General features: G+C 39.4%; 1 protein-coding gene across 1 annotated transcript in view; it reads right to left on the bottom strand.

The window, feature by feature from the left end:
• The window catches only part of LOC132771121 (lipase member M-like), a 41,983-nt gene extending 27,955 nt beyond the window's left edge, over positions 1–14,028 (bottom strand). The window contains exons 1-2 of the mRNA XM_060768769.2: positions 13,952–14,028; positions 1,569–1,677 (exon numbers count right to left, since the gene is read on the bottom strand). Of these exons, the coding sequence (XP_060624752.2) occupies positions 1,569–1,670 (102 nt within the window). The 5' untranslated portion in view covers positions 1,671–1,677; positions 13,952–14,028. The remainder of the gene's footprint in view (positions 1–1,568; positions 1,678–13,951) is intronic.
• Between the last annotated feature and the right edge of the window lie 1,789 nt (positions 14,029–15,817).

Genomic DNA, 15,817 nt, shown 5'->3' with positions numbered 1-15,817 from the left:
AGGAAGTCTTAATCCAGACACAAATTAAAGTCTCTTACAAAGTCCCAAAAGAAACACCAGTCTTCCATCAGACAACGGACGATGAACTAAGTTCTTAGCAGCAGACACAAAGCAGATTCCATAGGAGTAAAAACATCAGTATCAAAGTTGTTGTTACCAGCGAAAGCTGACTATTCCTGTTACTGATTTATAGCCCTGAATTCTCCACAGAGGCGTCTCCCAATTAGCTCAGCGTTTTTAGCAGCTATCCTAGCTGAATGCCGTCTGTGCTCGGTCTCTCTTTGTCTTTCTAGAAATGTGGGCACTTTCAAACCCTCATCGTCCGATTCTTCTTCTCCCTCCAATTCCAGAGCACTTCCCTACTCCTCTTCCTCCTTCGAAGATGAGGAATCCCTAACAGGAATCCCAGTTATTTCATTACAGCTGAGTTAACTCAGTGTTGCCTCGGATCAACAGGGGAAAGCCTGGCAGAGGATGCTTCCTCCCATGGGATGGGGGCATGAGTGAGGTGATACAAGGTATGGGGCAACAGGTTCCCCACACCCCCAGATGGGTGCGACTGGAATCGCCACAATCAATGGCAATTCCAGTGGCACGTGTGGAGAGTTCCTCTCCTAAGCTGAATACCACTATAAAGAAAAAAAAATTCTCCAATGCAGACAAAATGCAGACAAAAAATATGTGTGCTAAAGCTCAAGTTTTTGGTAAAACAAAAGAAACAGCAACAACAAATAGGTGGATAGAGAAAGCCATAGATATTATGAATATGGATCTACTGACTCAAAACATTGCTCAAAACAGATCAATTTTAAACAAAAACAAACTGGAACAACTTTATTAATTTCTTTAAAAAACAGCAGCAACAAATGTTGATTAAAAATAAAATAAAGAAGTCCAAAGGGCCAAATATTAGTTGTATGCACGGGGACATATATTAATGGGAAGAAATCAAGTGTAATGAAACAAATGTTACCACATAAAGCTGTCTCGAAGTAATCAGGAATAATATATAATGTATTTATGTTGGTTTGTAGGGATTGTCAATGCTGATTTCTTTCTCTTTTTTTCCCAGTTTTCTCATTTTTCCCTCCTTTTTGCCTTTTCCTTCACTCATCCCCACCTCCCCCCCCTCTCTCTCTCTCTTTTTCTCTCCTTTTCTCGATTCCCATACTTCTATCTATAAACATGTTCACCCACTTTCACTGTAAAAGGAATCAGGGTAGTATGTTGGTTATTTTTTTAGTTATTATTATTAATAATATTGTATTTATAGTTTGTTTATTGTGATAAATGTTGTCTTTGTGTCATGATGGTACTCACTAATAAAAATCAATTTAAGAAAAGTTTCCAGTAAAACAGGGTCGGCTACCTTTATGTTTCCATTCAACCACAGCCTTTAAAGGAAATTGCTCATCTCATAATATCCAAGATAAATACTTTCAAATAGTATCCTGTGTGGAATACCCATGAAGTTTGTGTTACAGATAGGGAGTAAAGAGGCAAACAAAATGATACGCCCCCCCCCCCCCCCACACACAGTTTTTCTTAAATGAATCTAAGTAACTTACAACAGTCATAAATACTTGAGGATTCAAATGTCTGTTGTTCTTGAGTTCTTCTGAATCTGTACCCTGCTGGACTAATAATACTATGGCAATGAAAAGCCACATCCTGGACCTGTGTAAAAAAAAATGCAAGCAGTTTCAAAATTTATTTTGGAATGAGGAAAAGGACTTGGAGCAGGGAGGTGGAAAGTAGAGATGGAGATAATATTATAAAATGTTTGAAAAATTGTTTAAATTGGTGATGAGAAGCTCTGACCAAAAATACAAGACTGACAATGAAAATAAAACCTCTTTACTGTGCAAAAAAAAAAAAGGTATATTTAGCAACCTACATTCATATGTGGTCTGTCCCAAAAGTAATGAGAATGGCTTATTTTGTGTGCCGTGCAGGAGGACCAGGAAAGAAAAGTGAGGTTTGATTAAAGTTGAGCTGCAACTGAAGCCCTTTCCACACAGCTAAATAAAATCCCACATTATCTGTTTTGAACTGTAATATATGGCAGTATGGACTCAGATAACTAAGTTGATATTCTGGGTTTTATGGCTGTGTGGAAGGGCCCTCAGACATACACTTTGACCTTCCCCAGTGGAGTCTGTATCTTTGTAGCCATCGGTATGTTAGCAAAGTGTGTAGCAGGTTTTGTGTCTTATCACAGGCAAAAATGCAGAGGGTGTAGAGCAGCACCCTTCAATTTCAATACAATACATCCCTGACTTGGCTCCATTTTATTTCCCAAGCTCAAAACCCACCCCAAATGACATTTTATGACAGTTGAGAACATCCTGCCAGTTGCAGTGAGGGCTTTGAACAATAGAACTAGTGGAGACTTCCTCCACTGCTATGGAAAGTGGCAGCAACACTGGAATTGTGGTATTTCAATCACAAGGAGTCTATATCGAAATTTTGTTGTTGTTTTTTTTGTCGTGTCAGGAGTGACTCCAGGTATGAGAGAATTGGCCATATACAAGGACGTTGCCCAGGGGACACCTGGATAATTTTGATGTTTTTATCATCCTTGTGGGAGGCTTCTCTCATGTCCACCTCTCCCCAGATTCGAACCTGCGACCTGTCGGTCTTCAGTGCTGCCAGCACAGGGGTTTAACCCACTACGCCACCGGGGGCTCCACTATATTGAAGTGGACAAACTGTAATAGCATGCATGTTCAGTAAAAAAAAAATCCATCAAGTTATTCTCATTACTTTTGGGACAGACCATGGCACCTGGGATTCCTTGTCAATCACCCATCCAAATGTTAACCAGGGCTGACCCTGCTTAGCTTTTAGGAACTGGTGTCCTTAGGATATTTAGGCCAGAATACATCATACTTACCCATCTTCTACACTGATCATTGTTACTTAGCCCAAAACCGAAATAATTATGACCATTTCATATTTATACATATTATTTTAGCTTTATGGTACTTAACAATGATAGTAAATAAATAAAGTCAACCAACTAAAAAAGTGCAAAACACTTCTCATATCACAATATCAAAGAAAAAATATTTGTCAATCTTGCATAAACAAATTGATCTTTAATTACATGTTTACATTGCATTTTATGCATAGTAGATGCTTATAAACCTTGTAACACATGGACCTGGAGTTTCATCTTATACATCAGATGATTTCATAAACACATGTGCATGGAGTTTCATCTTATAGATCAGATGATTTCATAAACAAGCTTGTTTAACATATAAAAAGATACATGTGGGAAGAAATTAACTCTACATCATTCCATGTCACATTCTTTTTAAAGTGTTGTGTATTGTTTCAAGAGACTGATCTACTAAAAGATGGTCATATTAGGACTTTTCTAAATAATAATAATAATAATAATAATAATAATAATAATAATAATATAGTATAGCAGACAGACTACAAGCAGAGGCATAACACCATTGCTCAGATGATTCATTGGAACTTGTGCCACAAATACCATCTGCCTACGAAAAAGAACTGGTGGGATCACAAGCTGGAAAACGTTACAGATAATTAACATGTCAAGCTACTCTGGGACTTCCGAATTCAGACAGACACTGTTTTGGAGCACAATATTCCTGATCTCACTATCATATTAAAAAACAAAGTATGGATTGTCAATGTTGCAATCCCAGGTGACAGCAGGATTGAAGAGAAACAACTGAAAAAGCTGACACGATATGAGGTTTAAAGATCGAACTACAAAGACTTTGCCACAAGCCAGTCAAGGTGGTCCCAGTGGTGATTGGCACACAGGGTGCAGTGCCTAAAGACCTTGGCCTGCACTTGAACACAATCGGTGCTAACAAAGTTACCATCTGCCAGCTGCAGAAGGCCACCTTACTGGGATCTGCATTCATTATTTGCCGATACATCACACAGTCCTAGACACTTGGGAAGTGTCCGACATGTCATCCAATACAACAGCCATCAGAGTGTCTGCTGTGGACTCATCTTGTTGTGTTTCAAATAATAATAATGATAATATAGTACAAACCAGAGCTGACAGCTGGCACAACAAAAACATTGCATGGGCAATTCCTTGACAAAATTGAAGGAAAAGTTGACAGGAAGAATTCCTGGTTATGGCTCATGAATAGAACCCTGAAGATGGAGATGGAGGGTCTGATTCCTGCAGCCCAGGAGCAAGCCATCAGAACAAATGCAATTAAGGCCAAGACGGAATAATCAGCTGATGACGCAAAATGCAGACTGTGCAAGGAAGCTGATGAAACTATTGATCATATCCTCAGTTGCTGCAAGAAAATCACACAGACAGACTACAAACAGAGGCACAATTCTGTGACCCAAATGATTCATTGGAACTGATGTCACAAGTACCACCTACCAGTAGTAAAGAACTGGTGGGATAATAATAATAATAATAATAATAATAATAATAATAATAATAACAACAACAACAACAACAACAACACTTTATTTGTACCCCGCTACCATCTCCCCAAGGGACTTGGTGCGGCTTACATGAGGCCAAGCCCGAATACAACAATATAAACAAAACAACAACAGTACAACCAATTAAAATAAAACATAAACAATAAAAATACAACATTATCAATAAGACAACATGCAATTAAAAACAGTGGGAGGGCCAAATGTAAAGTTAAAATGGAAATAATGCTGGGACATGGACGAAAGGTGATAGTGGCATTTGTGGAAGGTCATACGAGCAGATCTAAAAAGTGTAAAGTGCTTTGGAGGACAAAGTGCTATGGAATCATTATTCTGGGAAGGCACACTGGAACAACCACATCTTCAAGCTCCTCCTAAAGTCTGCCAAGGTTGGGGCCTGTCTGATGTCTTTAGGGAGTGAGTTCCAGAGTCGAGGGGCCACCACCGAAAAGGCCCTCTCCCTTGCCCCCACCAACCGTGCCTGTGATGCTGGTGGGATCGAGAGCAGGGCCTCCCCGGATGATCGAAGGGATCGTGTGGGTTTGTAAACCTACAAAGGTAGTGGAAAATGAACACGCAAAAATACGGTGGGACTTTCGAATCCAGACTGACAAGGTTTTGGAACACAATACACCAGACATCACAATTATGGGGAAAAAAACCATTTGAATTATTGATGTCACCATACCAGGTGACAGTTGCATTGAGGAAAAACAGAAGGAAAATCTCAGCCATTATTAGGACCTCAAAATCGAACTGCAAAGTCTCTGGCATAAACCAGTACAGGTGGTCCCAATGGTAATCAGCACAATGGGTGCCGTGCCAAAAGATCTCAGCTGGCATTTGGAAACAATAAACATTGACAAAATCACAATCTGTCAACTGCAAAAGGCCACCTTACTTGGATCTGTGTGCATCATTCGAAAATACATCACACAGTCCTAGACACTTGGGAAGTGTTTGACTTGTGATTTTGTGATACGAAATACAGCATATAGGTCTCGTTTGCTGTGACATACTATGTTTTTGTGTCAGTAAAATAATAATAATAATAATAATAATAATAATAATAATAATAATAACAACAACATAATAAAATAATAATAATAATAATAAGTTTATTTTTATACCCTGCCACCACTTCCCCAAAGGGATTTGGGGAGGCTTACAAGGGGACAAGCCCAAAAATTACAGATAAAACAACCACATTAAAATCAATCAAATTAAAACATAAGACAATCACAGCAACATCATAAAAACAATATCATGGCTGAAAACAAAATTGGAGCTGGAACCGGACACAAGTAAACGCAGTGAAGTGGAGCCAGGGAAAGTACAAAAATTCAAATGTGCCAAGCTAGAGGTAATATCTTTGACTATAAAATGTTGGGATTAATGGAAGGTGGGCCAAACTAAAGTGCAGGAACTTAGATAGGGTCGGGCCAGTTCTCGGGTGAACTGCTTAATCAAAGGCACAACAGAACATCCAAGTTTAAGTACTTACAAAATATGGACAAGATGTAAAGTATTTATGGGACATATCCCCTCCTTTTAAAAACAAGATGTTACTTGCCAAACTAACATTGGTTTTGAAAGATAACTCTCTGAAGGTGTCTTTTTTAATTAAGATTGGAAAGCAACATGTATATTTGAGGAGTAAGCAATTCAACATCTGTGGTTGTGGTTATTAATAATGTTAGTAGGATTATTTAGATGGATCTGTAATGGCAGAATAATCTAATTTTCCTTTTTGTTTTTCTTTTCATTACAATCTAGCCAGGGATGTCAAAGCCCTACTGTGTTTTAGTTACATAATTATTTCCTCCTTTTTTCCTTCTCTTTAAATTCCTTCGGGAGTTTTGTTTTGTGAGTTTGATTGTATATTAGGTTGTTGATCATCTACCGCCCAGGTTTCCTACATCAATATAATATGATGTTGGGCTAGGTCAGTGGTTCTCAACCTTCCTAATGCTGCGACCCCTAAATACAGTCCCTCATGTTGTGGTGCCGCGACCCCTAAATACAGTCCCTCGTGTTGTGGTGACCCCCAACTATCACATTATTTACTGTACGTTGCTACTTCGTAATTTTGCTACTGTTATGAATCATAATGTAAATATCTGATGTGCAGGATGTACTGCCATTCACTGGACAAAATTTGGCACAAATACCCAATATGCTCAAATTTGAATCCAGGTGGGGTCAAGGGTGGGTGGGATTGATTTTGTCATTTGGGAGTTGTAGTTCACCTATATCCAGAGAGCACTGTGGACTCAGGCAGTGATGGATCTGGACCAAACTTGACACAGATATTCAAGATGCCCAAATGTAAACACTGATGGAGTTTGGGGAAAATAGACCTTGACATTTGGGAGTTGTAGTTGTCAGGATTTATAGTTCACCTACTATCAAAGAGCATTCTGAACCTAACCAACGATAGAATTGGGCCAAACTTCCCACCCAGAATCCCCATGACCAACAGAAAATTCTGTGTTTTCTGATGGTCTTTCGTGACCCCTCTGACACTCCCTCGTGACTCCCCCAGGGGTTCCGACCCCCAGGTTGAGAAATGCTGGGCTAGGTAATCTAGAAAGGAGGGAGGAAAGTCCTTTTATGGAGGACTTTCACCCTGTAATATCCCATGACAAAATGCTGAGTTTATTCTTATCTGGTGGTATGGGTGATACAGGTTCTGAGAGTCAATTTATATCTGCAACTTGAGCGATACCACCAATATCCCCAGTGAGCACCTGTGCCCCCATTCTTTGCTGTGCTGGTCATAGACCGTAATAAATTATTGAAGTTGAAGAAGGTTGTTAGTCAATAAATAAAAATAAAAAGACTTATCTTCTAAAATACGGCGATATTAGGATTTTTCTAAGTGTCTAATATTATTTATAAGATGTGTCACAAATAAGATATTGCTTGCAAATAATCACTGATTGATCTGATCTTTTGATCTGTAGCATTGCTCTCTGAGGCCTCTTCTACACTGCCATATAAAATCCAGATTATCTGCTTTGAAACCGCAGTGTAGGCTCATATAATCCGGTTCAAACAAACAATGTGGATTACCTGTTTTGATAATCTGGATTGTATGGCAGTGTAGACGAGGCCTGAGGAAGAATTTCCATCAAGAATACACAGATTTCTGTTAGATATTCAAGGATATAACCATAGAAGAAGTAGTATTGGATGGATGGGATGATTTCAACTGACCATTTGGAATGGAACAATGTATGAACAAAAGTTTGATATTAATGTATTGTCGAAGGCTTTCATGGCTGGAATCACTGGGTTGTTGTAGGGTTTTTTTTTGCGGGGGGGGGGCTATATTGCCATGGTCTAGAGGCATTCTCTCCTGACGTTTCGCCTGCATATATGGCAAGCATCCTCAGAGGTAGTGAGGTCTGTTGGAACTAGGCAAAAGGATTTCCCTTTTTCCTAGTTCCAACAGACCTCACTATCTCTGAGGATGCTTGCCATAGATGCAGGCGGAACGTCAGGAGAAAATGCCTCTAGACCATGGCCATATAACCCGAAAAAACCTACAACAACCCATTTGATATTAATCTTTGACACAATATTTTCCATGGAACATTTTACCATATTGGATTATGAAGAAATGTGTTGGAGACCTTTAATTGCATGCTATCCTATCTTAATTATATTTGGTGGAAATGTTTCCACATTGTATTATTCATGTGATGAAAGAACTATTGGATATCCACTGCCATTGGCTCTATTCCCTGTTGTTAGGATAATGTGGTTAGAGAAAGTTCTAACTGGAAACATATCCATTAGGCATGAAAACACAAATTTTGGAAACTGTTAGATACAGGGATGTTGCAAGCATTCACACAGGGACACTTGCAAAATTAGACACTACTAAATCATATAATTATAAGCAGGATCAGATAGTTGTAAGCATCATTATAATTTATCCAGTTCATCTCTGCTGCTGCCAACCTTCCTTGTGCTATAACCTTCCTTGTGCTATTTACCGACCTGGCATTGAACAGCACCACCTTTAGCTTGGAGGGGCCACCAAGCTAAAGCTAATGTTTCGCCTGCATCTATGGCAAGCATCCTCAGAGGTAGTGACCTCACTACCTCTGAGAATGCTTGCCATAGATGCAGGTGAAACATCAGGAGAGAATGCCTCTAGACCAGTGTTTCTCAACCTTCCTTAATACAGTCCCTCATGTTGTGGTGATCCCCAACCATAATATTGTTTTCGTTGCTACTTCGTAACAGTCATTTTACTACTGTTATAAATCATAATGTAAATATCTGATATGCAGGATGCATTTTCATTCACTGGACCAAACTGGGCACAAATACCCAATACACCCAAATGTGAATGCGAGTGGGGTTGGGGGAGGATTGATTTTGTAATTTGGGAGTTGTAGTTGCTGAGATTTATAGTTCACTTATAATCAAAGAGCATTCTTAACTCCACCAGCGATGGATTTGAACCAAACTTGGCTCCCATGACCAATGGAAAACACTGGAAGGGTTTGATGGGCATTGACCTTGAGTTTGGGAGTTGTAGTTCACCTATCTCCATAGAGCACTGTGGACTCATGGAATGGTGGATCTGGACCAAACTTGGCACGAATACTCAATATGCCCAAATGTGAACAGTGGTGGAGTCTGGGGAAAATAGATATTGACATTTGGGAGTTGTAGTTGCTGGGATTTATAGTTCATTACAATCAAAGAACATTCTGAACTCCACCAACGATAGAATTGGGTCAAACTTCCCACATGGAATCCCCATGACCATCAGAAAATATTGTGTTTTCTGATGGTCTTTGGCGACCCCTCTGACACCCCTCGCGACCCCCTCAGGGGTCCCAACCCCCAGTTTGAGAAACACTGCTCTAGACCATGGCCATATAGCCCGAAAATACCTACAACAACCCAGTGATTCCAGCCATGAAAGCCTTCAACAATATTATGAAAATATTGTTCTCTATTTGTTGGATTTGGTATTTTTTTGTATCTGCATTGCAAACTCTGTGTATCTAGGACTGCTACTTATTTCTGAATAACACTACCAGAAGTAATTATTCCTAATATAGAAGGCTCTCCACTTTCACAAAGGATCTTATCAGACAGGGATAATTTAGCATCCTAGGATGACGCTCCCCACTGGCTATCACATGATCTTGTGTGATTTCTAGCAGAGCCCTGCCCCCAACTGGAATTAAAGCATCATCGGACACTTTCCCCACAACACAGGAGGCTGAGCATGGGGCCTCACTGGGAAGGTGATGATTCCCCCATGTGATGAGGAAACCATCGCCAAGAGGGAACTACATGTGGGGTGACAGATTAACCCCACTGCCCCCCTCTTTTCTCAGCAAAGTGGGATGTTTCACATGGTCTTTCTGATGAGGCCCATAGTTTAATGGGTACAAGACCCCTGCAAAAATGAGGAGAATGCAAATAAAAAACCTACTTCCTCCAGTCACAAATAAAACTGACACTCAAAGAGGCAAATTAAGTCCTTTAAGATTAAAACAAGTTAAACAATTATGTCACATAAACACTAAAACACAACCTGTGCTGGACGGGGTTGCACTCCCCCTGAAATCACAGGTCCGCAGTTTGGGGGTCCTCCTAGACTCAGCGCTGACACTTGACGCGCAGGTGTCGGCGGTGGCCAGGAGGGCCTTCACGCAGTTAAAACTTGTGCACCAACTGCGACCTTACCTCGTGAAGTCTGACTTGACCATGGTGGTTCATGCCTTGGTTACCTCTAGATTGGATTACTGTAATGCTCTCTATGTGGGGCTACCCTTGAAGACGGCCTGGAAATTACAACTTGTCCAACGTTCAGCAGCCAGATTAATAATTGGGGCAACTTATAGGGAGCGGTCAACCCCCCTGTTTAAAGAGGCTCCACGGGCTGCCATTTATTTTCTGGTCCCAATTCAAGGTGCAGGTTATCACCTATAAAGCCCTAAACGGTTTGGGACCTGCCTACCTCCATGACCGTATCTGTCTCCATGAACCATTTCGGGCCCTCCATTCTTCTGGGGAAGCCCTTCTTTCACCCCCGCCAGTCTCTCAGACTCACTTGGTGAGTACAAGGGAGAGAGCATTTTCCTCTGTGGCTCCCCAACTCTGGAACTCACTCCCTGGAGAGATTAGGAAAGCCCCTACCCTAGAAACCTTTAAAAAGAACCTCAAAACCTGGCTCTTCCACTGCGCATTTGATGAGTAGATCTACATCCTCATACTAGTGTTTAGTTTAACGGGTTTGTTATTGGATTGCATTCCCCCATAGGAAAGTTTTGCTCCACGACCTCCATTAAAACGAGTTCTCCTCTGCAAATAATCTGTCCTTGTTTATCTCATATTTATCTCACCTGAGTTTTTAATCTGTTTCTACCCAATTTTCTTTTATCCATTACATGTAGCTCGCCCATGTTACCGTGATTGTGTTTATTGTAATTTTATATTGCTATGTTGTCTTTTGTTTTATGTAATTGTGTTATTATTGTTTATTATTTGTGTTTTCAGTTTTGTTTTATTTAATGTAACTGTTGTTTAGGGCTTGGCCTCATGTAAGCCGCACCGAGTCCCCATTGGGGAGATGGAGCGGGGTACAAATAAAGATTATTATTATTATTATTATTATTATTATTATTATTATTATTATTCTATGAATTGTTTTCTCTACCAGGCAACCTGTAAAGAAGAGAAACAATTCTTCTCCATCATCAGTATAGAAACTACAATTCAGAGGAATATCTGGAAGGATCCAGAGATCTTTGCTCACCACTGAGTCATTTCCCTAGGAAGGAAGAGAGCTGCATATACATACTAATGAATGAAAATTGCAAAAATGTAATTAGTTAGCCTCAAACATCCTGTATAAACAGGAAAATGCCAAGGTAAATTGAAGAACTCAATTTAGATGCCATTAAGGCTAGGTTTGGGTCAGGGAACTACCAGAAAGACAGTAGAGGCTGAGGGTCTTCCAGGACTTCAAAGGGATGGTCATAACCCTTTTACTTAAAATCAAAATGGTACATAGAAAATAATTTGACCATTGCTGTTTGGGTAAATGACATTTTAATCCTAGGAAACATCTTTTATTTTCAATTAGGAAGTAAACTGTAAGTTGAAAAGGTTGAAAAATGGGGGTGGGGCACAAGATTGAGTGGCCATATGCAGCCCCATAGTCACATGCTATTTCTCTCTGAACTAAATATTGTAATTCTTTTGGGCATAAACAGACTGTCTGGTTGGAAAAAATCAGATTTCACAACAAACAACCTTCAAGTATTTTTAGTACTCTGAATAACAACCTACTAGTAAAAAAAATTCTGAATAATGAGGAAGTAACATAATTCCATTTAATTTTTAAACAGTAGAAGTAACTATTTTTGGAATTCGGAACTGTAACTTCTTAAATTTTAGAAGTGACTTCACAGATCTCTAAGTGTAAATTTGATTGCATACAAATTTTTTAACATTTAATGAAGAATGGAAAAATCGCAAATTTGTATTTTAGGTTTGTCACCAAAGAAAATTAAAGTTACTTCCAAAATCATTTTCATGTAGAGAAATATTATATACTGTACTGTTAAGATACCATTTAGTTAAAAAAGGTATTTCTGTTAAATTTTCAAAATCTGATATGCCATGCCTAATAATTTTAATCAGAAACCAAATATTAGAGACTGATTGGATTATAACAAAAAAATGTTGGTCTTAGTACAAAAAGAGGGAATGGGAAATTACAGGGAAATAAAGGAAGCAATAATTGAGTGCACACAAGCAGTAATAGTATTGGGATGGAAAGACAAATCAAAGTGGACTGTAAATAAATGGTATCAGTATATGGTAGACCAAATGGAATATGAAATTATGGATGTAAAATTAAATGATTCAAAATGTGATGAAAATAGAATGCAAGAAGTTGAGGAAAGATGGAACCAGGCCAAGAATTATATTATGAATAAGTCTGGAGATCAGGCCATAAGAAATAGAATACAAATGTTATACAGTATCTAAATCTAGAAGGATTTAGATCCTCCAAAAGGATTAATATGGGAAAGAAAATAATCCTCGTGGTGTTGGTGGGAATTGTAACTGTTGTGTTTATGTATGTGTATGTCTTAAAATAATAATAATAACCATCATCATCATCATCATAAAAATATGGAGGGATGAATGACCCTTTTGCGACAACATTAACACTGAATTTTCTTTCATTTCATGAAATTAAAAACCAGAATTAGTCTATATAAAGTTGCACTTTGGTGAAATAAGGGCATAATCTAAAAACCTACGAATCTGGTTTAAAACTCAGTTCAATGCATTTTCTTAAAGAAGTGAGTTAGTGAGATTCGGCTCAATTCAAATAATCCAAATAAAATCCATGATACAGAGAGGTAAATTTGCCAAGTTAGTGGCAAAATTTTATAAAGATGGCTCAAGGTTTCATCCCATTTTTCATGCAAATAGAAATCAAATTCCTTTGGACTAGCAGTCTTTATCGGTGCTCAGTGCAAATCTTCTGCTGTCCAATATTTCCTCCAAAAGGTAACATTAGAGCAGTGTTTCTCAACCTGGGGGTTGGGACCCCTGAGAGGGTCGTGAAGGGGTGTCAGAGGGGTCACCAAAGACCATCAGAAAACACAATATTTTCTGATGGTCATGGGAATTCCATGTGGGAAGTTTGAGCCAATTCTATCGTTGGTGGAATTCAGAATGTTCTTTGATTGTAATGAACTATAAATCCCAGCAACTACAACTCCCAAAAGTCAAGGTCTATTTTCCCCAAGCTCCACCAGTGTTCACATTTGCACATATTGAGTATTTGTGCCAAGTTTGGTCCAGATCCACCATTGCGTGAGTCCACAGTGCTGTCTGGATATAGGTGAACTACAACTCCCAAACTCAAGGTCAATACCCACCAAACCCTTCCAGTGTTTCCATTGGTCATGGGAGTTCTGTGTGGCAAATTAGGTTCAAATCCATCACTGGTGGAGTTCAGAATGCTCTTTGATTATAGGTGAACTATAAATCCCAGCAACTACAACTCCCAAATTACAAAATCAATCCTCCCCCAACCCCTCTAGCATTTACATATGGTTGCATTGGGTATTTGTGCCCAGTTTGGGCCAGTGAATGAAAATACATCTTGCATATCTGATATTTACATTATGATTTCTAACAGTAGCAAAATGACTGCTATGAAGTAGCAACAAAAACAATATTATGGTTGGGGGTCACCACAACATGAGGGACTATCAAGGGGTCACGGCATTAGGAAGGTTGAGAAACACTGCATTAGAGTATAGAATAAAACAAAATAAAGGTATTTCTTAACCTTCACTTCCCACAGTCTGTAACAAGTATTGTACAAGAATAGATTGATATGCCAACTCTTAAAATTATATTTCATACCAAGCATAATCTCCACAATAGCATTGAAATTATTAGAAGAAAAGTTTTGGCTTACTTGTTGCTGTTCTCCTGTATATCTTGAATCTTGAGCGGGTGAAGAATAAGGCTTAGAATGGACAGCAAGGTAATAGAATGAAGGAAGCCTGCCAACACGTAATTATATCCACGTGTATAAGGATCTTTTAATAAACATACACCAGGATAATTAAGAAGAGAACTAGGGCAGGGAAGCTTACCTGATAAAACAATAGTATAACACACCCACTAGATAATTTTGAGTTATTTACAAAAATAACAGGATCAGTTGGGTGACAGATCTGGTTTTAGTAAAAATGGCAAGGAAGATGTTACTAATGGTGAGATAATAGTTCAGTCAGAACTGTTATCCACTGCTCTCTCACTTACTATTTCACTTGTAATCCATGAATAGGACCTTTTGAAGCAACATTTTGGGTTGCTGTTTAATGGTGGACTTCTTGATGCTCATCATTCAACAAAGCAAAATACCCTCTTCAGGCAACAAATGGATTAAGAGGAGTAGCAGTTTCAGTAGCATTGTTTAATGTCCAATGGCTTGGGCAAAAATAGCAACCCCCTTTGTTTTTGGGGGTGTCCCACAAGGGAGTCTATGGACACAGATGTGGGGGACATCCCTAGAGATAAAAAACACTCTGCAAGTCAACTCAAGGGACTGAAAGGACTATTAAGCCACTGTTGTGATACAGGAGAAAAACAATATTTTAAGTGGAGAAAGAAGGTGGTTTTGGACAAGAGGAACCAAGGCAGAGGCACAAGGAGCAAACAGAACATATGGTGCTTGTGGAAATGTAGTTGGGACAGGGGAGACAGAGACAGATACATTTGCCTGGTTTTTCTTTATCCTACACTCTCATAAAGTATGTTCAGAAACAGAAGGAAAGGAGGAAAACAGTGAGGAAATAGCTGGTCTCAAGCCTAACTAATTTTGACCAACACACATCTCACAGAAGAATCATTCTCAATTCATAACTGGTTTAAATGTTCAGAGTTAAGCAAATCAGATTCTACGGCCAGTTAAGGATGAACCCGCTCCCTCTATAGATAGCAAAACCCAATGAATGCAATGTCCTTACATCTCCATTAGTACATGGTAATGAAGTGTCATGGTTAGAGGACTAGTCATGGCACAGGGATAGGGAGATCACTAGGGAGGCTGCCAAGTGGTGCCAAAAAGTGTGTTCAGCATAGCAGACCCATTGGAGCATCCTTCCACCCCTGAGGTAGTTCAGGGACTTCCAGCTGACGCAGTCTCGATTTGGTGTTCGGCAGCAGTGGAGGGAATGATGTTGAGGTTGGTTAACTGTGGAGGACTCCAGATATTTTAGTCTTCAGGGAAAAATTGGAAGGCACCTCAATCGAGAGATGGCTTCTCCATCTTATCTGTCAACTCCATGAAGGGACGTCTCTCAAAATAAGATGCAACCCTCAAGGCCACCTCACAACACGGTTAGCACATAGAAAGGAGTCAAGCAAGGCTGCATCTTAGCCCTATAATTATTCAACCTATACATCAACTCTATGGTGGACCAATTGCACAACATGGAGTTTCACCCTCCAAAACTCATAGGGAAACATATCTCCACCCTACTTTATGGTGATGATGAAGCTCTGATTTTAAGAACACCAATAGGCCTCAAAAGAGCTCTGAAAGCATTGGCACAATATTGTAGGGGGAATCAGTTACAACTTAACTACCAGAAAACAAAAATTATGGTGTTTGCCACTGGACCACTGTTTGCCACTTCACCACTAGAGTATAGACGGAAATAATATCGAGCAAGTCCCATGATTCAAATATCTGGGGGTAGTCCTCCACTCTTCCAACAGCAGAAAAGCATATGCAGTTTATGTGGCAGAGAATCCACAAAGGAGTTCATCTGCC

Source organism: Anolis sagrei, chromosome 3 (genome assembly GCF_037176765.1).
Source record: "Anolis sagrei isolate rAnoSag1 chromosome 3, rAnoSag1.mat, whole genome shotgun sequence".
NCBI lineage: Eukaryota > Metazoa > Chordata > Lepidosauria > Squamata > Dactyloidae > Anolis > Anolis sagrei.
This window is presented reverse-complemented; position numbering and strand designations above follow the sequence as displayed.